The sequence below is a fragment of the Magallana gigas genome, chromosome 2 (genome assembly GCF_963853765.1).
Source record: "Magallana gigas chromosome 2, xbMagGiga1.1, whole genome shotgun sequence".
Lineage (NCBI taxonomy): Eukaryota > Metazoa > Mollusca > Bivalvia > Ostreida > Ostreidae > Magallana > Magallana gigas.
The window spans coordinates 25,036,057-25,061,961 of record NC_088854.1 but is presented as its reverse complement, the minus strand read 5'-3'; the positions used below and the strand labels follow the sequence as shown (position 1 = coordinate 25,061,961).

Below are 25,905 nucleotides of genomic sequence, written 5' to 3'. Positions count from 1 at the left end.
AAATAAAGTTCGGGTTCTCGTGAATGTTGCGAGAATGTTCCGGAATTTCCAAGATGTAACAGTACAGCCCGAATTTATCTACATTGGGCTAGTTACAAGGTCCTTCTTTTTCAATGGCTATACCGTCAGAGACTCTATCTACGTGTGACAAGTTACACAAATTTATTTATTTCTCTAGACCTTTTCATCAAATAAACTAGTGTGTGGATTTGTCTGAATAAAGTGGAACAAATGTGCATTGAAAAAAATTCAAAAAGTAGAGTGTCGATTAATAGACATTGAAAAAAGAATTTGCTGGGACAATTTAAAGCGATTATTTTTTCTTTACGAACAATAGATTTACATTATAAGTCGCTGTTTATGCGCTGGGATAATTAAATGTGCTCAATTAAAATTGAAATTAATAAGGTACAATGTACAACCATATTCCTCGTTCTATATCTTTCTTCATCGTCAGAAATCCATCACTATATAGTCTCATATATATTTACTGACCGTCTGTAAAATTTCCTTAGTTTCCTTATGGATATTTACATATTTCAACCCAATGAGAAATTAAATTCTTTGAATTTGATTTTACAAGTTATGAAATAATGATTATTGTATGCAAACACGCTTTTGTTGTAGTTACGTGTTAACATTCACGCGATTGGTTAAAGCGGGAAGGACCTAACCAAAATAGGACATTCATTTTTTACAAAACAAATAAAGTGTGCGTTTTCATAAATGTGGCAAAATAGCCTCCGAGGTCGAGAAGACTTGTTTTTAAAATTAATATAAAAACCGAGCTTTAACTATTTTAAGGATGGTGTGAGATTGCAAAAAAGAAATTGTCAAACAGTCATTATGAAGATAACTTTTTGCAATACAGAAGAAAATTATAGTTTATAAAATTGAGGCTTCAATTTCACTAGAGCCGACATTTTGAGAAAAAAAATAATACGCTTAAAAACAATTATTAGGAGGGGCATTTCTGTTTTTCTTTTTGTAAACCTTGTGGATATGAAGCTATTGTATATTAATTTATGGATTTTACTGTATTCCTGTGGTAAGTAAACTTGCAACAAGACGCGATTTTACAATGTTAAAAGCTATGTACTATAAATGATTAATTACCAATCAAAGCGCTTTCATATTAGAACAATTAAACGCCAATTACTACAATTAGTTTAATGATATTAATTAAGGTAGAGCAATTTAAAAATCATCAACAATAGCTATACTAAGAAAGAAAATATTTAAATCATGCATTTTGATTTAAGACAATCACGGAGACTTCAAAACGCTTAAAATTATAAACAGCATAATTTGCTGTGTGCTTTTGTATAAATACGCATTGTTTTGAAATATCATAAATAGGACTTCTTGCAAATACTTAACTCAGAGTTTGAAATGCAACAAGAGGCGCATATGCCATGATGGACCTATGTGTATTAAACACGCCTGTAAAAATCAATACAAGGATACGAAGAATTTCGCTTTAGCTATGTTACTTAGCATTAAAACATTACTCAATTTAGTAGACATAGTTTAGCAATATTTTTAAACTATTTGAAATGAAACAAAGTTAAGATATTCCTTTATTTCTAAGAATTATTTAGAATCTTGTCCTGCAAAAATGAGATCATGGCGCCAGCAATTAAAGACAGATAGTCCTCTTTAAAATTGACTAAAAAGTTTGACGTCGCCGAACGTCACGGCGAAATGAAAAGTATAAACAGTTTGGATTTTACTGGGGGAAAAGCCGATACAAACTGTGAAATTGCTCAATGGTGGAAAAAAGAAGTCAAACATTATTTGCTTGTTTGTGTTTACATGTAGTTCATTTTTAGGGGTGGTAGTAATTGTATTTTGAACATTAAACAGTACGAAAGAAAGTAAAATATCTGTATATACATGTATTTGGTCAAAAGAATAAACAAAGTCATCTGACGTTCAGGGTTCTTCTTACCTTAAACGAAGGGACATGCAGTAACAAAAACTTTGAGCAGCTATTTTATGATTCTCGAAAAAATGTGAATAAATTACATGTAATTAAAGTGATATTGTACCGATTTAAAATGTATGGTGAAAAGCACAAAAGACCCAGGGTGATATGAAGATTGGATATTTCTATCAATTGTGCGTGGGTCTTCTTGGCGACATGTTTTCAACGTTACCGTGCGCCGTGGTGACAAAAGATATTGTTTCAAAAATTGGGTAGCAAAAATATATTTTCATCAAATGAAATGAAACTTCCTATATCAATAAAATAAGTGTTGCTGTATACATATAAATTAATTTATTAGTTATGACTTTAAAGAACAATATATGATAGATACATGTAGTCACATTGCCCTCATGTTTTTTGATTGCCGCTCGTACAATAACAGTTAAATAACAATAACATATTATGTATACCTGGAATATAACAATGCAAAAACGAGTGTGGTTACGAAAACGTGAAGAAAATACTAAATGATGTAACTATAAAAATTCCAAGATTGAAATAATGTTTTGTTCCTCTATCATTTTCATTAAGAGTTGCATACCAGTGGATCGTTTATATACGACGAAGACCTGTCGTGTTTAGTGGGTGTTAACGGGTTCTATCTAGATATTCAAACAACGAAAACTAGACCAAGACTGTGGATGGAATTTAAAGGTATGTACTAAGCAGGATTACCGATTATGGAGGAAACAGATATATCCTATAAAAAGCTGGATTTATCTTTCGGTTTTATTAGTCTATGCTGTAATCATTAATATAAACTATAAAGCTTCCTCAAGATATTCTCAATTACAACATGTCTTTCGTTATGATCTCTTTGCTAAACAGTTATAGTATTGTACAGATGTTTAAAACAATGGGTTTTCATCATTAGGATACTGTATCGTTTTTTCGTTGATGAAAAACAATCATTTTTCTTGTTGTTATTTTAAATTAATTTTAAAAAAGCAATTATAATACAGCCATATACAATTACGCTTATACTACTTATACTACTTTACTTGTATACTTTTGGAAATAAAACTGTCAGTGATTTTTAAAATATTGTTTAATTAGGAACTTCGTTACAATTGGAATGCGGGGACAACATTCAGTTGCCAAATGAATCGGAACAAAAGGATGGATCTACTTTATTTCCTAGAGGTATTCATTAATATAATTTAAGAAAATGTGCATCATAATTGTACAGACTATAGCTCTTCCAGACAATTTAAAAATTGATTTTATTTTGGTGGTTTTGCCATCACATTAGAATCATAAAGTTTTTCAAAAGGACATGAATAAGAAATAAACGCCATTAAGAACTGTGTTAATATAGATTTATATCATACAAATTGTAAGTACTTTACACAACTACTTGGTAACATTTACAGATGACTCTTCTTGCGATTTCAAACCGGATCACAATCGACATGATATTATACTTACGCTGATCAACATTTCATTGATTTAAATATTTTTACCAGTTAAATAAATTATTTTATTAGTGTTTATTATAATACAAAAGGTTACATTTTATCGAATAACAAAATGACACAATAGAAATTTCAGCGTTGTGCGCTTTTTTTTTCAGCATACTAGTAATTCGGCTGTTTCAGTGATTCTTCCGTTGTATTACTCCTAGAATACGGTAGATATTATGAAAAATAAATTACAATTGCGAAAATGGATTAAAAATGAAATACGTAAATATTATTGTGGTCTCTTATTGCAACAGTGTGTGCAAACAAATTTTCATAACAAGGAAGTTCGCGTTATTCACTTTGTTTGCAAACACCATATCAGTTATGAGACCACATCTTTCAAAAATAACAATTCAAATGAATGCTTAAATAGTGCGAGGACGGGAATATTATCATTTTTTTAAAGTAATGAACTTTTGGGTCTATTGTTAAAAGCCCAAGCCACAGATACAGAACTTTTATTCAAGTTATTTCATCATTTTAAAGGCGGTACTACGGTCATCTTGTTACTAAATATGCATTTGAATCTTAAATAAGCTGTTATTTTATATACTTTTAAGTAAATAAATATTATAGTACAAAATGTGAACGCATTATAAGCATCTTGACTGAAAGAAGAGGTTTAATGTTTTGATAATAACTTTTTATGACTATTTTACATCAAAATATTCCTGATTATTAACAGAAAGTAAATTTCCAACAATTCTTTTTCACATGATAATTCTATTTGCAGATAGGCGTGGTCATGTATATAATACAATCAATGATTTAATACCGAGTAGAAATATTTTATATTTGCAAGGGTTTTTATTTCGAGTAATAATATAAGTTTATCGATTTGTATTTATCAATATGTATTAGAAAAATTGATTTATAATATATTCCATCTTTAATCCCATCATTAACTTCATATAAACCAGCAATTTTCAAAATCATCAGTAACAGGTATCTTTTTTGTTAAAGAGCCCATAGGAACGACATTTATATGCCCTATGTCGGATTTAATTTTTTTTAAATAACAATGACATGCGTGACCTTCTTGAGCAAATTAATTAGGAGTAAAGAGAAATCATTTAAATTCGTGTGAACCAATTTTTGGGGTTTTTTGCTTATTCTTGGGAATGTAATATCGCAGATGCATTGGTTTTTGGGATTTTTTTTTTCAAATATACTTCATAATGTTCATTTTTTATATTGTGTTCTACCCTGTAACCATACCAACGCTTGTTTTCACATATTAATGATGAGGCATAAGTAAACCAGCGTATGAACCACCCTATGTTTTAATGTCTATGTTGTTAGGCATCTTGTACATGGCTTTGCGTAGATCATCGCTATTTATGAATAAATATGTCGCTTGATAGTCCTCGGGAAAACAAACACTTCGCCTCGCCATCTATGAGATAGATCAAACCAATATATTTCCGTAGTGAGTCAGTAACTAACCTAATAAGTAATAATGTCTATGCTGTCATTTACTGAACCACTGTTCAAGAATAATGTAGTTTATAAAATGTTTATGTATAAAATCATCAAAATGCCAACTCCAAATAAGACACAAAAAGAAAGATTAGAAACAAAAATAAGTTATACATCTACGAAATATATGATTTTTTAAAAATTTCTCGTGTCTTGGATTTTAAACAGAGAAGTGTTAAAATTCGTTTAAGCGAACAGGATGATCATTATAGTTATTAAATGAAAGTAAATTCAAGAAATATTTCATCTTTTTAAAAAAAATCTGCATCATTCTTGTATATATCCGACAGTTTTGTTCTACCTTGCGTTTCATATTTATCTACATTGAATTTGATTAACTGTGTGATACATGAAATGTCTTTTTGGTAAGGGTAATGTTTTGAGGGTGTTTTACCATGTTGCACCATTGTTGCTTTTCGGAGCTTGTACATTACTATGACTGTAACTATAAATTGCAATTTATATTTTTGCATGATATTGTTAATCCATTTCCTTTTCTAATAAAAACAACTTTTTAGCATCCTTAAGTGTACTATTGTCTTTTGAAAAGGAAATCAAGAAGGAAAATATTCAGAAGACCGGTCAACATCCACGATGATATAAACATGTCGGTTTTTTAGGCCACATTGTACACTATTTTACTGAACTTCCTGGTTACGTAATTCTAACTCTATTTATCCACGTTACCGTTATGTTTTCAGCTAAACAAGCTACCTTATTTCAACTTTAGTTGATATACCGACACAAGACCAGGTTTTAAATATCTTTTGTCCGCTCAGATACCAGTATAAGGGTTTTTGAAATTTAATGGGGATTATTGAACAGCGGGGTGTACAAGTACAAGTGCATGGGCTGCTAGCACAAAATGGTGGTTGTTTTTAAAACACTAAGAAGGCTCTGTTCGAAAACAAATATTTTTCATCGTGAGTGTGCTTCTTGTTGTGCTTTGGAATATATGGAGCCAATATCACTATTTATCAAATAGGAATCTCACTTTAAAAACTGTAACGGCTTTAAAATGGGTTTAGTTATTAATTTTTTTAAATGTACAACGTTTGTATATATTAGTTTCTGCTTTTCTGCGTGGTTTCAGGATTTTGTCGTCTGTTCTTTCATTGTCTTTGAATACATTTTTAATTTTGCTTATACTTTGATTTACATTATTTAATTTACTTTGTTTTAATACCTTTATCATTTTTTTTCAATAAATACTTTGATTAATGATCAACTTTGGAGTTTTTATTTTTTTTCTTCTGTGTTTTTGATTACACCGAAATAAATAATTGTACACGTAGTTTAATTAATAATTATATTGCTTTCGTTATGTTATATTTAGGACATATATTTCCTTCCTGGTTCAAACAATAAAATTACGTTTGAAATTTATGTCTCATGCACTCCCATAAACAAATGTTGTAATTCAAATTTGTGGTGATGATTGTATAGATATATTACTTTTTTACATTCATTCTTCATCACCGTAAACCCACGACAAGTCTCATAAACATGTATTTTTTACTAATTGTGGGTGAAATTTTCTCAATTATAAAATTGTCACCCCAATGAGTAAATAAAAATCAATCTTTGAATTTATTTAAAGTTATGAAAACATGCATCTGTTTGTAGGCACGCTTTAATTTTCACGTGAATCAGAATAAGACATTCATTATTCACAAAACTGAGAAATTAGCGAAGTTGCTCACTTTGTCTAAAACATAAAGTTCGGGTTCTCGTGAATGTTGCGAGAATGTTCAAGAATTTCCAAGTTGTAACAGTACAGCCCGAATTTATCTACATTGGGCTAGTTACAAGGTCCTTCTTTTTCAATGGCTATACCGTCAGAGGCTCTATCTACGTGTGACAAGTTACACAAATTTATTTATTTCTCTAGACCTTTTCATCAAATAAACTAGTGTGTGGATTTGTCTGAATAAAGCGGAACAAATGTGCATTGAAAAAATTCAAAAAGTAGAGTGTCGATTAATAGACATTGAAAAAAGAATTTGCTGGGACAATTTAAAGCGATTATTTTTTCTTTACGAACAATAAATTTACATTATAAGTCGCTGTTTATGCGCTGGGATAATTAAATGTCCTCAATTAAAATTGAAATTATTAAGGTACACTGACAACCATATTCCTCGTTCTATATTCTTTCTTCATCGTCAGAAATCCATCACTATATAGTCTCATATATATTTACCGACCGTCTGTAAAATCTCCTTAGTTTTATGGATATTTACATATTTCAACCCAATGAGAAATTAAATTCTCTGAATTTGATTTTCAAGTTATGAAATAATGATTATGGTATGCAAACACGCTTTTGTCGTAGTTTACGTGTTAACATTCACGCGATTGGTTAGAGCGGGAAGGACCTAACCAAAATAGGACATTCATTTTTTACAAAACTGATAAATAAGCGAGGTTGTCCAATTTCATTTCAAAAATAAAGAGTGCGTTTTCATAAATGTGGCAGAAAAGCCTCTAAGGTCGAGAAGAGTTGTTTTTAAATTTAATTAAAAACCGCGCTTTAACTATTCTAAGGATGGTGTGAGATTGCAAAAAAAAATTGTCAAACAGTCATCATGAAGATACTTTATGCAATACAGAGGAAAATTATAGTTTTTTTTCAAATGAGGCTTCAATTTAACTTTTTCTTTGTGTAAATCCTTCTTTAGAGCCGACATATTGAAAATAATTATACGCTTAAAAACAATTATTAGGAGGGGCATTTCTGTTTTCCTTTTTGTAAACCTTGTGGATATGAAGCTATTGTATATTAATTTATGGATTTTACTGTATTCCTGTGGTAAGTAAACTTGTGACAAGACGCGATTTTACAATGTTAAAAGCTATGTACTATGAAGCTTATTAAAATGGTTTATATTTTTTCAGAATGGTTGATTGGTGTCAAAACCATTCGTACAACATGTAAATCGATGGCAGACTTGCTAAACAAAGCCAATATTAATTGCCAACCAGACGAAATAATATTCGTGAAAGAGCAATCAATTAACTTTTTAGGTAGTGATTCTCCAGAACACGTGATAAATAACACCGAATGTAAGAATTCAACCTCTTCAATATGTTTCCGCCAACTTGCCAAGAATTATATGTCATATTTCAATATATCCACATCTTGTAATGGAAAAGATAAATGTTCATTGGTCCACAATGATATGTATTACTCTGCGGCAAAATTTCCAAGATCTTGTGATCACAGCAAGGGGAGTGACTTCTATCTATTAAGGATTGGAGTTTCCAATGAATGTTTTAATTGTACGTAATCTTTTGATGTATTGCATGTATTTTCCTATCGTACTTTGCAGCTTTTCCAAAATATCTCGCTTTTAATTCATGGTTTTTGATTTTCTGAAAAACTGACATTTTTTAAAACACAAAAGAACTGCTTTTGGAATAGTTTAAGAACTTGCAAGCACTATCGAGTCAGCCGTCAGGGTTTTATGAAATATTTGTAAACATGATATCAAATATACAGTTTTGATCTAAAATGGAAAATAGAAGAATTGAAGTTTGCAAACTTTCATGTGAATGAAAAAAAATTATGGAAATTTTAAAATATCAATCAAAATCCGACATGATCCATTATTTAAACCAGGTACTCTTGGGTGTTAGTCAATTGTGAAACCCCATCTGAAAGCTTCTTGTCAAATGAAACAAGAAAATAAACAACTCATGACAAGTATTCGGGACATTTGATCAGCCGAATAATTTCGCAATGTTATGTAACTCGTCATACAGTCCAATCATACATGTTATTTTTAAAAGCATAATTAAGAAGGCAGGTTTAACATATTCGCGTTAAACAATCTCAGGCTTGTACACTGATGCTGTTGAAGAGTAAGCCAACGAAGTTTTGATTACCAAGTACCTTCAACTTTAAAAAATTCTAATTCACAGTAGTATGTTGTTCCTTTTATAAAATGTTCTACACCACTTTAAAAGCACTATGTGAACTGATTGTGGGCATAATAAAATATCTTTCTTAAATAATGACCTTTCATGACACTAGTTTTCCATTTCCTACGTTTTTTTTTTAAATTATATATTATTCGAATCGTAACAGTTCTTAATTCTGCATTCAATGTCTAGGTACTCTCTTATGATATGACCTTTAACAACATCTAAACTTGTTATCCAGATGAAAATCAAATTATTGTCCGCAAAAATATTTCGGAAATACGATATGGATCTCTGTATTTGAGATCAAATGAAACTGGACGATGTCTCATCAGGGGATCCATTGAATCAGCCAGGATCCTGGAGCAGGTCAACATGAGATTCAATGTCAGTGATAGAAAATCCCGCCACTGTATTGGTAAGCTTGTATATATTTGCCTTGTGGTTATAATGGTTATAATGATAAACACTAATCAAAGTACTGAAGTACTGACGGGAGTTGAATTTATCCATTATTATTAACTTTAAAATCAACGATATTTTATTTTGCATGACAAGTACTTTCTAATCTGTATTTGCATTACACACATTTTTATGATATTAGATTTCTCGAACTTTTCCGACAATAATTTCGAGAAAACCCCATTTGAATCATGTTGTGTAATATTTAAAGGTAGAATTAATTCCATCAAACTATGTATCAGTAATCGAAATATTTCTAATATTGAAATCTGGTCTCGTTCAACCAGACGCTCGGCTGTCTCCGTTAATCTACGACAACCAAGAGAGACTCTCTGCTTGTCAGAGATTTACCGATACAACCGAGCATCTGGTTGAACAAGGCTATATTGAACTCTGGCGGAGGAATGCATACGACTATAAAAATATCTCAATATAATTGTTCGTACTATTTAAAATCTGACTATTTTCAAGGTATTTATAAATAAGTTTCCTTGAAAAACAATGGTTCAGCACACAGTACACCGAATTTGTCTATTATTTTTAAGATGTAAGTCTTGTCAGCGGTAATGATTCGTGCGTAGGTCCAAACACTGTTTCACTTCCGGTTTGCCGGAGTAACTTCATAGGAAAGTTGATTAAAATCAAATCCCAAAAATGGAAATATTCTTCTAAGTTTACATTTTAAGAATTTTGCGCCAAAAAGTTTTAAATGTGTATGTAAATATTGAGAGATATTTGTAATTACATAATAGAGTCATCAATTAATTTTTCATCTTCCTGTATCCTTCGTGAATATTTATGTCAATGGTATTTTATAGTATATTGGTGTATTTTTGTTCACTATTGTTCATCATATGCATAACATAACTAAACAGTATAAATGATTAATTACCAATCAAAGCGCTTTCATATTAGAACAATTAAACGCCAATTACTACAATTAGTTTAATGATATTAATTAAGGTAGAGCAATTTAAAAATCATCAACAATGGCTATACTAAGAAAGAAAATATTTAAACCATGCATTTTAAGTTGAGACAATCACGGAGACTTCAAAACGCTTAAAATTCTAAACAGCATAGTTTGCTGTGTGCTTTTGTATAAATACGCATTGTCTTAAAATATCATTAATAGGACTTCTTGCAAATACTTAACTCAGAGTTTAAAAGGCAACAAGAGGTTCATATGCCATGATGGACCTATGTGTATTAAACAAGCCTGTAAAAATCAATACAAGGATACGAAGAATTTCGCCTTACCTATGTTACTTAGCATTATATTATTACTCAGTTTAGTAGACATAATTTAATGATACTTTCTTTCGATTTGAAATAAAACAAAGTTAAGTTAATTCTTTATTTCTAAGAATTATTTAGAATCTTGTCCTGCAAAAATGAGGTTATGGCGCCAGTAATTTAAGACAGATAGTCCTCTTTAAAATTGACTAAAAAAATATATGATAGATAGTCACATTGCTCTCGTATTTTTTGATTGACGCTCGTACAATATCAGTTTAACAATTGCATATCATGTATACCCTGGTATATAACAATGTAAAAACGTTTATGGGTACGAAAAAGTGAAGAAAATACTAAATGGATGTAAATATAAAAATTTCAAGATTAAAATAATGTTTTGTTCCTCTATCATTTTCATTAAGAGTTGCTTACCAGTGGATCGTTTATATACGACAAAGACCTGCCGTGTTTAGTGGGTGTTAACGGGTTCTATCTAGATATTCAAACAACGAAAACTAGACCAGCTAGACTGTGGATGGAATTTAAAGGTATGTCAGCAGGATCATCGATTATAGAGGAAACCGATATCTCCTATAAAAAGCTGCATTTATCCTTCGGTTTTTGTTAGTCGATGCTGTAATCATTGATATAAACTATATAGCTTCCTCAAGCTATTCTCAACTAGAACATGTCTTTTGTTGTGATCTCTTTACTAAACAGTTATAGTATCGTTTATTTGTTCAAAACAATGCTTTTTCATCAATTAAGATACTGTATCGTGTTTTCAATGATAAAAAGCATTCATTTTTATTGTTGTTATTTTAAGATTGAAGTAAACAAGGCATTCATAATACAGCTATTTACAATTACGCTTATACTACATACTACTTGTATACTTTAGGAAATAAAACTGCCGGTGATTTTCAAATTATTCTGTTTAATCAGGATCTTCGTTACAATTGGAATGCGGGGACAACATTCAGTTGCCAAATGAATTGGAACAAAATGATGATTCTACTTTATTTCCGATGATAATGGGGCTTGTTGCTGGACTCTTGCTTCTGTTAGCTGTGGTTATGATTATAATCAAACGGTAGGTAATTGTTGCAAAATAAGGTAGAAACAGACTTTAAGCGCTAATTTTCATTTTGATCAGAATTTTCGTCATTTAAGGAAATACTTGAGAACTAATGCTAAAATATAATATTCATGGGTTATATATTGACAGCACTATAGATTACCCTAATGTTTTCTTACTCAAACACAGACGAAATGCTTTAACGACAATTGCCGAGACAAGGCATTGTACCATGACTGCAGGGACCTCGTTTAAAGGAATTTGTACATATTACAACTATCACGCTCATAAATTTCAAGATGACGTTCATGGCGTACAAGAGATATCATCTTCATTTGATGAATATATCTACAGCATGTCAAACAATGATGCTGGTTATGAACAAATAATCATTAAAGAGAACCCGTCAGATTTTGGGAAAATCTACGGAGAACAGAGTGTTAAAAAAGAAAGAACTGATGCCGAGAAACCGCGGGAGGATTCACGTGATTCAAACTACGTTACCCCCAGGTCAATTAATACAACAGAGAATAAACCCAACACATTCATTGGTGAGGTAGCGGACAATGTTTATGCCACTGTGTGTAAATCAGGTCATCTGGGAAGCATCTATACAGAAGAAGAAGACATTTATGCCGAAGTTTCCACGCCCATAGATGGAGAATAATCTGTCCCAAGATATGTATGCAGCACATTTGGACGATTGTTAATAAAAATACACATACCTGTGAAAAAACAGATTTTTGATAATGTTGAATAAACATCCTTTGAACCTGGAGGTATTCACGAATATAATTTAAGAAAATGTGCGACATAAATGTCTTGGTACAGACTATAGCTCTTCCATACAATTTAAAAATCCATTTTATTTTGCTGGTTTTGCCATCATATTAGAATTATAATGTTTTTCATAAGGACATGAAAAAGAAATAAACGCCATTAAGAATTGTGTTTATATGAAATTATGTTATACAAATTATAAGTACTTTACACAACTACCCGGTCACATTTACCACACTATCGTAATATTTTTAATAATATATATACAATCCATTCACTTTCTTTCCCCCATTAAATTACATTACTTGATTTGAGTGATATTTTTGCATAACACAGAAGACCTAATCACCAAACTAAAGTACAGTTTTCCCGCAGTATTTCTCAAAGAAGATTACTCTTCTCGCAATTTCAAACTGGATCACGATCGACCTGATATTTTACTTACGCTGATGAACATTTCATTGATTTAAATATTTTTACTAGTTAAATGAATTCCATTATCAGTTTTTAACCGGGTTTTCCAACGGAAAAATCCGATTATTGAAATGGCGGGCGGGCGGGCGGGCGGGGGGGGGGGGGGGGGGCGGGCGGCTGCCAAAAGGGTATCCTCATTGTACGGATAACTCCTCCTACAGTCTTTAAGATATGAAGTTGTTCTTTTGCAGATCAATTAAATATATACATTAGAGGTGTGCATATTGCTGTATTTTGATTTTTGATAATTTATGAAAACAATACCAGCTTTTCAACTTAGTCATTTTTTGGCAAAATATTGCATATGGTACTCCATTTCACTTGATACGGTAGGTAGTGTTTATCAATTCAGGGCTAACATGGATTATGGATACAGTTCACATTAAAAAAAAACCCGGTTTGCTGTCACATTGACAGCTTTTTACTTGTTTTTTATTATACCAAAATTTATATTCATCGAATAACAAAATGACACAATAGGAATTTCAGTGTTGTGCGCTATTTTTTCAGCATACTAGTAATTTGGCTGTTCCAGTGGATCTTCCGTTGTATTACTCATAGAATACGGCAGATATTATGGAAAAATAAATCGCAATTGCGGAAACGGATTAAAAATGAAATAGAAAGTTAATATCATTGTAGTCTCATAACTGCAATAGTGTGTGCAAACAAATTTTCATAACAAGCGTTATTCACATTGTTTGCAAACACCATTGCAGTTATGAGGCCACATCTTTGAAAAAATAACAATTCAATACTTAAATAGTGCGAGGACGGTAATATTATCTTTATATTATTATTATTAATATTATTTATTTAACGTCATGAACCTTTGGGTCCAATATTAAATCCCAAGCCACAGATACAGAACTTTTATTCAAGTTATTTCATCATTTAAAGGCGGTACTATATACGGTCATCTTGTCATTAAATATGCATTTACGTCTTTAATTCGCTGTTATTTTATATACTTTTAGATTAATTAATATTATACTACAAAATGTAAACGCATTATAAGTATCGTGACTGAAAGAAGAGGTTTTTTGTTTCGATAATCACTTATTGTTACTCTTTTATATATATATATATATCAAAACATTCCTGATTCTTAACAGAAAGTAAATTTCCAACATTTCTTTTCACAAGATAATTCTATTTCAATGATTTAATACTGAGTAGAAATATTTCATATTTGCAAGGATTTTTTTAGACTAATAATAAAATTTTATCGATTTGTCTATATCAATATGTATTAGAAAAATTGATTTATAATATATTCCACCTTTAATCCCATCAGTAACTTCATATGAACCAAACATTTTCAAAATCATCAATAACAGGTATCATTTCTGCTGAAGAGCCCATACATGTAGGAACGACATTTCTATGCCCTATGTCGGATTTAATTTTTTTTTAAATGACAATGAAATGCGTTACCTTCTTCGGTAAATTAATTAAGAGTAATGTGGAATCATTTAAATTCGTGGGGACCAATTTTCGGGGGTTTTGCTTATTCTTGGGAATGTAATTTCGTAGATGCATCAGTTTTTCGGATTTTTTAAAAATATACTTCATAATGTTCATTTTTTTATTGTTTTCTTACCTGTAAGTGTACCAACGCTTTTTATTTTTACGTATAATGATGAGGGCTAAGTAAACCAGCGTATGAACCACCCTATGTTTTATTGTTTGTGTTATCATTTACTGAGTTTATAAAATGTTTATGTATAAAATCATTAAAATGCCGAACTCCAAATAAGACACAAAAAGAAGGATTAGAAACAGAGATAAGTTATACATCTTCGAATAATATGATTTTTTTTTTAATTTCTCTTATCTTGGATTTCAGGGAATTGTTAAAATTCGTTTAAGCGAACAAGATGATCATGAAAGTCATTTCAAATGAAAGTAAATTCAAGAAATATTTTATTTTTATTTTTAAATCCGCATCATTCTTGTATTTATGATGATTATCTGACTGTTTTGTTCTGCTTTTCGTTTCATATATTATATATATCTACATGAAATTTGATTTACTGTGTGATAAATGAAATGTCTTTTTGCCAGTTTTGGTAATGGTAAAGTTTTGAGGGTTTTTTTCCATATTGTCCCGTTCTTGCTTTTCAAAGTTTGTATATGGTAATGACTGTAAATTTCAATGGCAATTTTTATTTTTCTATAATATTGCAAATCCATTTCCATATCTAATAAATACAATTTTTTAGCATCATTTAGTGTATTTGTGTTTTTTGAAAAGGAAATCAAAAGGATAAATATTCAGAAGACCGGTCAACATTCACGATGATATAAACATGTCGGAGTTTTTTAGGCCACATCGTACACTGTATTTACTTAACTTCCTGGTTACGTAATTCTAACACTATTTATCCAGATTTTGAGACGTTATCGTTATGTTTTCAGCTGAACAAGCTACCCCATTTCAACTTTAGTCGAGATACCGACACAAGGCCAGGTTGTAAATATCTTTTGTTCGCTCGGATACCGGTATATGGGTTTTTGAAATTTAATGGGGATCATTGAACAGCGGTGTGTACACGTGCATAGGCAGCTAGCACAAAATGGTGGTGGTTTTTAAAACACTAAGAAGACTCTGTACTGTTCGAAAACAAATATCTTTCATCGGGATTTTGCTTCTTGTTGTGCTTTGGAATGTATGGAACCAATATCACCATTTATCAAATGTTTCAATTTCTTTCAAAAGACTTAGAAAAAGTGTATTCGCCATGATTAATATCAAGGATTTTTTAGATACTACCTCATCAACAAGCCAACCTATTTCATGCCATTCGTGTTTTGTTCATAGATATCAATATGTTCTGAATAATGCAAACATCTGTGGCACGAGGAATAGAACGCGCTCAATTCGCATCATTATTATAATATTCACCAAACATGAGAATTTTCGTCAAAGGGAGGCTTTGAGACAGACGTGGCTCCGTGCAGCAAAGCGAAACACTGACACAATCAGGTATGCTTTTGTGTTAGGGACTTTACCTAATAATAGTTTGCAAACGGCTCTGGAGACAGAAAATTCTATCCACAATGACATAATTCAGCAAAATTTCTTCGATTCTTATAGGAATCTCACTTTAAAAACTGTAACGGCTTTAAAATGGGCCAGTGACTATTGTGGGCATGCTGAGTTCCTAATGAAAACGGATGACGATGTATTTGTGAATACAGAGGCTTTATTAGCCACACTCAGCCAACACAAAAGTCAGTTGCAGGAATCCGTAGGAGGATATTGCTGGAGTAAGGAAAAGCCCAATCGACAGAGGGGCTCAAAATGGTACATATCATACAAGATGTATCCGAAAAAGTATCTTCCAGGATTCTGCTCTGGGACGGGTTATTTGACAAGCATTCGTGTCGCAAAAAAACTGTACGACGTTTCAAAAAACGTTCCACTCCTTCCGTTAGAAGATGTATATATAGGTCTTTGTCTTCGCGCTCTACGAATGTCTGTGACAACAATTAAAGGTTTCAACGTTGAGAAAGTGCCCCTTGGTTGTATCTATCACAGCAATGATTTAATAACATCACACCAACTTGATCCAAGCAATTTAAAAACAGTATGGCGTCTGAAATGCCACAATAGAAACTGACATGTGCATGTAAGAGGATACTTATAACCGGAAGTGAGGAATGTGTGAACTGTGCTGGAATGTATATATAACCACATGATAGTTCAAAAGTAAACAATTGGGATCATACAACGCGCAATATATTTACTCAATAGATATAATGTAAAAACTAAAGTTATATAATGTAAAAACTAAAGTTATATCTAATACTTATTTATACGACTAATATACACAAAACGCAGTTTGTTAATACACACATAGTATTTCAGTGAAAATTAAATAGGATGAGCACATCCTTTTTTCAAAATAGCTCTTCCTGTTTGTAAATAGGCCATTATCATCTTCCAAATTACAAGGAAGGAAATGTGTTTGAGATTTTTTCAGCACTTAAAGCTTCATATGCATGATAAATCTTCCGTTTACTGCCATTAGTGGTATACCGTATATACTGTTCCTTTTATATGACATACGATAAATACAATAATTTATAAAAGACACTGAACAGAAAAATGTTTTATATGGCAGTGGCGTCGGAACTGGGGGGGGGGGGGGCTAGATTGATCCTCAAATATCTTATCTTGACAAGCAAAAAAAAAAAAAAAAATCAGGAAAATCCTAATCCGTGGGTAGGGGGGGGGGGGGGTATACCTATTGAACCAAAAAACATTTTTACTTACCAAAAAGTTTTTTCACAAATCTTGAAATTCCTAATCCTAATATACGTCTTCTCAAGGTACTGTGGTTTCATCAATATTTGTTGAATACCAATTTTCATTGATTTCGTTGTTAAGTGTATCCTTGAAATTAAATACTCATTGAACTGCAATTTCCACTAATATTTTGTATTGATAGGGTTATTGGTCACGAATTGACGTATCCTTGAAACGGTGATTTTCACTTTATCCACGAAAATTGATACCCTTGAATATTAAAGAAACCACAGTATATTTTGGAACAATTTTCTTTCCTGCGAGAAAAAGTTGGGGGGGGGGGCTGAACCCTCTATGATGGTTAGGTCGAACTTTGCGAAAAAAGTGGGGAGGGCTTTATTTACATTTTGTCTGTGATAACACTAACATTACGAAATGACTTTGTAATGTACGTTCCAATAAATTCAAATGACATATTGTTGGGGCGCAAGCGGGGTTTGATAATTCAAAGAAATAAAAATCACATACATGTATATATGCCAATATTCTTATACAAGTAACGTTTTTAATAGTACAATTGATGAAAATTATAAAAATATATTAAGTAATGAGGATTCATTCTTTGAATATTATGAGGAGATAATTTCGGTCGGGGCGTCATCAAATCGTATGGCTTTATTGGATTTGACCACTCTTCGATCAAAATTATCACCTCATAATACCCAACGAATGATTCATTATTCCTAAAATATTCAATTGTAGTCTATGGGAATAAAATAAAGACTAAAAATGTTCCGCTTCAAACTTAAAGTTCTGTCATAAATGAGTGCTTCATTTATAATAGTTTTGAAATCTAGTTTTTAAAAATGAAACCTATACAAGTTTACAATTTTAAAAAATCTGACCTCACAATTTTTGTCCACATCGCCTTAAACCTACCTTGGTTGGGCGTAATATTGAATATTCATTGTAAGAATTTGCTATGCTAATAACATACTTCTGAAGATGTATAAGGAATAAGGAATCATTCTTTGAGAATTATGAGGTGATAAATTTGGTCGGGGCGTGATCAAATCCAATAAAGCCCGAAGGGCTTTATGATAGATTTGATCACGCCCCGACCGAAATTATCACCTCATAATATTCAAAAAATGATTCCTTATTACTTATATTTATATAATTTTAGGCCATCGTACGATTAAAGCTTTAAATATAAATAAGCAAACCCCGCTGGCGCCTTAATTTGGCGTCATTTGTATTATGGGATATATAGTACAAAATCGATACGTAGTGTTATCACAGACAAAGACACTGGATAATGTAAATATTACAATTTACTGCTATTTTATCGGGACTTTCTGTTACTTTACGGCACTGAAATATATTCTAACTGGTAACATAAAGTCAAGTCTGATGTAATATAATGTCAGAATAGCGCTTCTGTATGAGGTTTTAAGAAATATTTTTAACAATCAAAACACAGGAAAAGGTGGATTTTTTGTGCATGCTTATCGATATATTAGATAATAACAAAATTGTTTTTTTAACAGAAACATCCTCTATAGATGAGTTTGGTGTTTGACAAAAATTGATTAAGTGCACATTTTATAAACTATAATTTTTTTCAATGCAATAATGGCTATCACGTGTTTCATACTAACAATGGAATACATTTTTTTTATCAATTCAAACAATGGATTGCAAAACCATTTCATACCACAAGTGTGTACTTAAAGCAGCAAAATGAAATTACTTTTAAAGGAAAACACAAAGTATATTATTTGTCTTTTCATATCTAATTAATGTTACAATTAATGTTACAAATAAGAAAAAAATATCGATCAAATCTGAGCACGCAACAAAAACATTCAGAGTAGACCATGCTTACACCAATAATTAAACAACTACATCGACAAATGAGGAATGCTTTGTTCTCCACGTAGTGATCATTATCTCCATGGAAAGAACAAGACAATCAGATTTCAAGTGTAGCGTATACAAAGTCTGAGACGATAAGTTTTCCCTGTGCAAAAAATTAGAGTTGTCCATGTACGTAACACACAATAATTTATTTACAGGATAGCAGATTAACTTTTTACTTTTACTTTGTGTGTTAAAACTGGTCTTCTTTTCAATTTTGCCACTTTCGAAATCAAACGAACACGCCAAATGTTAACCATTGAATTTGGGACAATTTTGACTTAAATCATCATACTTTCTGCATAATATACAACAGAAATTGAAAGATCGATCATTTTAATCTAATGTGTAAAATTATGAACTATTTTTTTGAAAATACAACATTGAGTACCTGTAATGAATGTAAATCTCATTTAAAAACTAGTTCAGAGCTTGGCTTCAAGTTTATTTGCGATCTGTGGAAATATTCTTAAATCCCTCAGAACAATATTGTTGCGAAAAGAATTTGAAGGTTTAAGAAACATCAGATAGATACTTATTCGATCCCACGTGGATGTGCGCATTGTATTAGGACGTTGAAGGAATAAGCAAAAACTATAAACACCTTAACGCGAGGATTTAAAATACAACATTGAGTACCTGTAATGAATGTAAATCTCATTTAAAAACCAGTTCAGAGCTTGGCTTCAAGTCTGATTGCGATCTGTGGAAATATTCTTAAATCCCTCAGAACAATATTGTTACGAAAAGAAGTTAATTGTAAGATTGGTAACTGACTATTTAAAATGTCTTTTCAACGAGCCAGCGTTTTGTGTCCAGTTGACCGTTTTACATTTAAATGATTCCATACGTACGTATTTGTTGAGCTTCATACATTGATTACCGATGAACCAACTGCCCTGGAGGACAATACCTTCTGACAAACAGTCAACAGACCAAGGGACCGGAAGGTGAGTGTTTTAGTCCAACATTCATGATCAGACGTTGCTTTTTTATCATGTATTATACGGTCTATTATTCATCATTTGTCAACTTTGAACGATTATTATAAGTGTTTGAGTTGGAACATGTATATACCTACATGTAGCTGTACTCTGCTATACTTTCTCTTTTATCTGGAATGGTATCATCAACTAACATCCCAAACATTTACTAACTTTCAGAGCTTTAACGACCAAATTTCAGTTCATGTAAAATATTTTCAAAAGGTTATGAAGATTTTCTTGCATTTTCAATGCACTGCTTTCTTTATGTTGTGGACCTAAGCATCGTATCATCTAAAAATGCACCGACAGTGTCGGAATTTTTGACTTGTAATTAGACTTTTCTTTAATTTCTTAGATTTATAAATACTCCAGCGATATGTTTGTACCCAGGATAACAAAGATATGTCTTACTGACGGATCTGACGGTCTCTTTATCAAGTGGACGGTAAGTATTTTGTTCTACTTTGTAAGTGCATGAATATATAGGTAAACATCTCCTCAGAAAGTCATATGCTATAATCATTTCCCTGTTAAATAAGTTACACTTACATTGATGTCTATTTTGTTGTATATTCCTGTTCATTAACATTTTCAAAAAAAGAAATATGAGAAGTACGTTTTCTAGGTCAATCAATGCTCCTTTAAAGAAATATTTGATTTGCATGAGGTAATAAATTTTATTCACATATAAGGCACTTATAACAAAACGCACATTATTATATCACAGGTACCGGCATCACCTACCAATATAGTTGGTTATGTATTGGCCTTCAGAAGAAGTGACCTTGACCTTAATTACAGCAGTGTCACATTGATAGGTGCAAATGTGTCAAGCCATGTCATAGCATTGTCCCGCTCAAGTCAGCGCTATGACATAAAGATTTCAGCATTTACAAGCATGGAATTTGGGGATTTCTCTGACCCAATCACCTGGTGCTCGTCGGGTAAGTCATTATGTTAGAGAACTATTTTATATGAATAAAGGTTTGGCTTCATGTATTTCACGTCCAGGGGTTTTATGTGTTCAGCATTTTTTAACAATTGATGTTTTGTTTTTTTATTTTCTTTCCAGAATTTCAGTATCCACGACGCCAAAGTAAGAAATTATTTCTTAATTTATTTACAAAGTTCGTATGTCTGTCTATCTCTCCGGTGAAAATAAAACAAAGATAACATGTCAGGATATTTCCTGATTAGATTTTGTTAATAAAGATCAAGGTCACATATCTATTCAACATATTTGTTCATATCCGCTTTAGCTGACTTCAAATCAATAAATGAAAGTCGTAACTTTATTAAATCAGATTAGCGTACTTCACCTTGTAATAAAGATATATGAAATAAAATGATTAATGATCAAGTTAAATGAAATTTATTTCACTGAATTGCCTTTTTTCTTAGCCTAGATATCCCCATATCTGATATTGTGTCAGTCCTGGTCATTTTAAGAAAACGCATATAATTTAGTAATTTTTATCATTCAAATCTTGCGCTGTCTATATCACAATTATCATGAATGTCTGAAGTTGCTATATTGACAAATACTATGTTCAATAAGTAAGGACATTTCACGTTACTGGTCTGTGAACAGTTGATCCAGTTAATCGTTTAGTAAACAGTCCATGTGAATATCGTATAACTTAAAACGCTCGGCTGTGGTAAAATTTTTTACTAGATTGATAGATATGTTGATTTGAACTTTCACCTATACAGTTTCATTTTCTAGACTTTTTACCAATTCCAATCATTACAAAGATTGTATCTACTCATGGAGGACACTCCATCCATGTCTATTGGAAGGTAATAGTTGATACAAATTTTATTTCTAAATTGCCTTTGTAAATAAACTAAACAATAACAATACCAAAACAGCTAGATAATAGAGCTTTACAAATGATTTAATTTATTACCACTTACTTATAACATTTCACTCTATCTTTCTCCTCTTGCAGATCCCAGTGGATGTGTCTAGTTTAATTGTAGATAATTTCTTAGTGTTATATAAAAGGTGCGGGCTTGATACCGATTTTAAGGAAAAACTTGTTCCCGGAAGTGAGGTCATAAGCCACGAGATTATCGGACTGAGCGAGTGTACACTATACGAAGTACGAGTGGCGGCATGTACTTCCAAACTGCGCGGGGAGTGTTCCGCTCCTGCCATGATTAGAACCGGGGGTAAAATTAATATAATTTTATTGAGTTTCACTCTTATTGTTTTAAATCTACTTTTTATCCATTTGTGAAACCGTCTTGTCTGTTCGTTGTTTTGTACCAATCAAAGAATTGTGAATATTCATGTTAAGGAGATGTTGCGAGTCTTTAATTTTGAACTTTATACTCTAGTAACCAAGCCGAACTCGGTGAAGCTAAAGACGTCAAGAGGTATGGAAATCATTATCATAATAACTTTTTTGATTTGATAGTTGATATTTGATAAAAAAAAAAATATGGATCTTAATTGTATATCCAAAAAAATTCGGAAAAATGTGTCGGTTTCGTTTAGCCTTTTATATGTATCAATCTTTTCAAAAATCTCGATAACCATATGTTAATTGTTGTGATGATATTGAACAAGCTATTTTTCAACATACTATCTTATTGTCTAATTTATTAACAACGGCAATTTAGAAATAAAATGTTTATCCATTAATGACTCCTGTCGTGAATTTTGCAACAACAATACACCTTTAAATGATTTAGGTCATTCTAAATCTGCGCATTTTTTAACCATAAGTCGATTTTTAAAGATGGTGTCACACTGCAAAGACTTGCAAATTATCAATTTGGATTTTTATACAGGTCCTGATTATAAGCCCAGAATTATGAAGTTATTTGAAACGATAGGAGACAAAAGAACCTTACACATATCATGGCAGGTAAGTCATGTCTTGATAAAAATTTAATTTCATTTTTAACATCTGCACAAAACAAAACAATAGCTAGTTGGCTGACTGTTGAGTTTCCTTAAACCGCAGGTACCAGATCACGTGACGTACCCACCAGTTGACGGATACGTCATTGCAATAAGAAAGACGTCCAGTTACGAGACACCTTATACGAAACATTATGTGAGAGACCCGCAAAAAGACAGTCACGTGATCCATGACATTCACGAGCATTATCCTTATGAAATCAAAATGGCAGCCTTCAACGCCTTTGGGGAAGGAAAATTCACCAGATGTGTAGTTGTCGGTAAATATATCAATGATATTCAATACGAATTTACTTACAATTATCATTGCAATGCTTAAAACACATAACTGGTATGAATATGCCAGAAATATGGTTCACTAGTATTGCCCCTGCATTTAATAATACCAAGAATACAAAGACTAAATATAATTACCGGTATTAGGTAATCATAAATTTTCCAATTTCATTCAAAGCTTAAAGAAATGATGTACTTTTTGTATCAGACTTATTATTTTCTAAAAAATAATTTTTATTGCTAAATTAAACAGTCTCACTATAACGTATAAGGCATACATAGTCTGTTAATTCGCATGATAGACGTCAAGTTGGCTGGAACAAAATCAGTCCATATTAGTATTTCCAGCGGTTCAGACTTAAACCACTCATTATATAAAAAGACACAGTTCTGTTATTGCTACGCTCTAAAGGCGAATCATTTATTTGGTATAAATTTGCAGAATGTACCATGCAGCTATTTTTAGTCATAATTTAAAGACAGGAGTAAATTTGTAATGCACAGTTCTTATTTCAGACAAGAGCACGGTGAAAACCAAAGCGCGGACTCCACAACAACTGCCAAAGAAAATCAGAAAATTATTTCCTACATATTTTGTGGGAAATATCACATGATTAACAGACCAGCAAGCAAGAAATATAGCAATGTCCTACATGTATATGCATCATTTCACACTGTTATGTGCAAATAAAATATTTTTCAGACATCTTCAGTTAATATACATACCGTCTCTCTCTCTCTCTCTCTCTCTCTCTCTCTCTCTCTCTCTCTCTCTCTCTCATATCCAGAGAGAATACGACTTTTAGGGAAAAAATAATTCGACAAATTATTGGACCATGGCCAGTTATTCATTTAATGCAATATCAAGCATATATTTCAACTTCTTTAACAAGTGTTTTCTCGTCGGAAATCGACACACGAGGTTCATCCTGATAATCGTCTGTTGTGTAAACAGCGACGTAGTGACCATCGGGATCCTTAAGACATGGAAAACAATGACGTTTTTTGTAAACTATAGTTGTTCCGAGTGCCAGAAGAACCATGATGGTTAGAATAAGTAGAACGATTGTAAGAATTCCTAATGGTGACGTCAGGCAAATGAGGTCGTCTGCTTCTAACGACAAAATGTTCCTCCCACGATATCGAGATGGAAAAGTACAACTGCAATAGAAATGCCATTTTCAAACAAAAAGAAGACTTTGCATATATCAAGGAAAAATCGCTTACAGTGTTTTATGAACTTACATTAAGGAGCTATTCTGGAAAAACTGTTTCCACTTCGTATTATCTAGGACCCATTTCATGTTGCAGTCACATCGCCATGGATTGCCGTTCAGACTTACGCTTTGTAAGTCGTCAGGGAATGAATTTGGCGAGAAATATCTCAGTTTGTTGTGGTCTAATTCAAGGTGTCTTAGTTTAACCAGGTGGGTAAGTGTATCCCCTTTCAGTCTATCGATGTTGTTGAAATTCAAATAAAGAGTCTGTAGCGACATGAACGTAAGTTGTCCTAACGTCCTGATTTTGTTGTGATCCAAGTGGAGCTCTTCCAGTTCGCCTAACGTGTTGAAAGATTCGCCAGAAAGGTTTTCTATGTTATTATATTGCAGATGCAACTTTTTCAACCTCACAAGATTTGAAAGGGCCATTTCTTCTAACGTAGTAATTCCACAATACGACAAGTCCAGTTCCTCAAGTTTCAGATATCCAAACTGAGTAAATGTCATTCTTGATACGAAACCCAGCGGATTGCCACGAAAACTGAGCCATTTTAAGGAATGAAACTCGCTTAATTCAAACCGGTATCTTTGAATGATTAACTTAGATCCTTTCAATAAATTAAACGACAAGTCTAACTTCACAAGGTTTTTCATATCTGTGAAAGCATTATGCTGTATATTTTGTATGATATTGTTGGACAGATTTAGGTGGGTAATAAAAGTCGTGTTAAGTATCCCAATTTTTTCCAATACATTGTGAGATACATCCAGAATAGTGACGTCAGCAGGTACGTTGGAGGGATATGACGTTAGGTTACTAAATGAACAGTTAAACACCTCCGGTCTTAAATCTGATTTTTGACATCCATGTAATGTCCATACTATATCAACACATGCCAGAAACACAAACCATTTCCGAACCTGGACGCCGCGAAAGGACGATGACGACTTCATGGGGATAAATGACCTCTGAAAAAATAGAAGTTTTTACCCAATAACATTTTGTATATACAATGTTTTATACGATTGGGTTATGCTATACATAGAAAACAATTAAACTTAAACTTACTTGCTGTATGGTCTCAGTAACAACGTAAAAGAAACCCGGAGACAGCGATGGGTTTGTGGCTTCTCGCGTTTGTTACTCATCTTCAACAATGGAGTTTGTACTCTGATAATTTGATAAACGGTCTTCATTCAACGCTATCAGAAGCCGGGATAATCTCTCTCATACTAAGTCCTAACTCGCAAATAATATTGTTTGGTTGTGTGCTGTATTGTGATAAGCATTATCACTGTGTTTGTATCATGGCATGTACGATAGTATACAGGTGGGTTTTTATATATATATATATATATATATATATATATATATATATATATATATATATATATATATATATATATATATATATATATATATATAT

General features: G+C 32.0%; 3 protein-coding genes across 3 annotated transcripts; 2 read left to right on the top strand and 1 right to left on the bottom strand.

The window, feature by feature from the left end:
* Nucleotides 1-7,835: 7,835 nt before the first annotated feature.
* LOC136272230 (uncharacterized) lies at nt 7,836-12,700 on the top strand. The gene is made up of 5 exons (XM_066073471.1): nt 7,836-8,214; nt 9,098-9,274; nt 10,980-11,105; nt 11,503-11,650; nt 11,825-12,700. The coding sequence occupies exons 1-5, from the start codon at nt 7,875-7,877 to the stop codon at nt 12,300-12,302; spliced, it is 1,269 nt and encodes a 422-aa protein (XP_065929543.1). The 5' UTR covers nt 7,836-7,874; the 3' UTR covers nt 12,303-12,700.
* A 6,929-nt stretch (nt 12,701-19,629) lies between these two features.
* LOC105339466 (brother of CDO) lies at nt 19,630-24,432 on the top strand. The gene is made up of 10 exons (XM_066075814.1): nt 19,630-20,014; nt 20,406-20,495; nt 20,778-20,994; nt 21,123-21,146; nt 21,777-21,850; nt 22,003-22,225; nt 22,394-22,432; nt 22,850-22,926; nt 23,026-23,242; nt 23,775-24,432. The coding sequence occupies exons 2-10, from the start codon at nt 20,427-20,429 to the stop codon at nt 23,870-23,872; spliced, it is 1,038 nt and encodes a 345-aa protein (XP_065931886.1). The 5' UTR covers nt 19,630-20,014; nt 20,406-20,426; the 3' UTR covers nt 23,873-24,432.
* Nucleotides 23,718-25,769, bottom strand: LOC105339464 (phospholipase A2 inhibitor beta). Its single transcript, XM_066075813.1, has 3 exons — nt 25,548-25,769; nt 24,504-25,447; nt 23,718-24,419 (listed from the first exon to the last, which is right to left on the bottom strand). Exons 2-3 carry the CDS (start codon nt 25,430-25,432, stop codon nt 24,122-24,124), a joined length of 1,227 nt encoding a protein of 408 aa, XP_065931885.1. The 5' UTR covers nt 25,433-25,447; nt 25,548-25,769; the 3' UTR covers nt 23,718-24,121.
* Between the last annotated feature and the right edge of the window lie 136 nt (nt 25,770-25,905).

Coding starts and splice junctions, on each gene's coding strand:
- LOC136272230 (XM_066073471.1), top strand. CDS start 7,875: ATGGCAGACTTGCTAAACAAAGCCAATATTAATTGCCAACCAGACGAA. Junction 8,215..9,097: donor TTCCAATGAATGTTTTAATT/GTACGTAATCTT, acceptor CTTGTTATCCAG/ATGAAAATCAAATTATTGTC. Junction 11,651..11,824: donor GTTATGATTATAATCAAACG/GTAGGTAATTGT, acceptor ACTCAAACACAG/ACGAAATGCTTTAACGACAA.
- LOC105339466 (XM_066075814.1), top strand. CDS start 20,427: ATGTTTGTACCCAGGATAACAAAGATATGTCTTACTGACGGATCTGAC. Junction 20,496..20,777: donor GTCTCTTTATCAAGTGGACG/GTAAGTATTTTG, acceptor ATTATATCACAG/GTACCGGCATCACCTACCAA. Junction 23,243..23,774: donor CACCAGATGTGTAGTTGTCG/GTAAATATATCA, acceptor TTCTTATTTCAG/ACAAGAGCACGGTGAAAACC.
- LOC105339464 (XM_066075813.1), bottom strand. CDS start 25,432: ATGAAGTCGTCATCGTCCTTTCGCGGCGTCCAGGTTCGGAAATGGTTT. Junction 24,420..24,503: donor TTCCAGAATAGCTCCTTAAT/GTAAGTTCATAA, acceptor TTTCTATTGCAG/TTGTACTTTTCCATCTCGAT.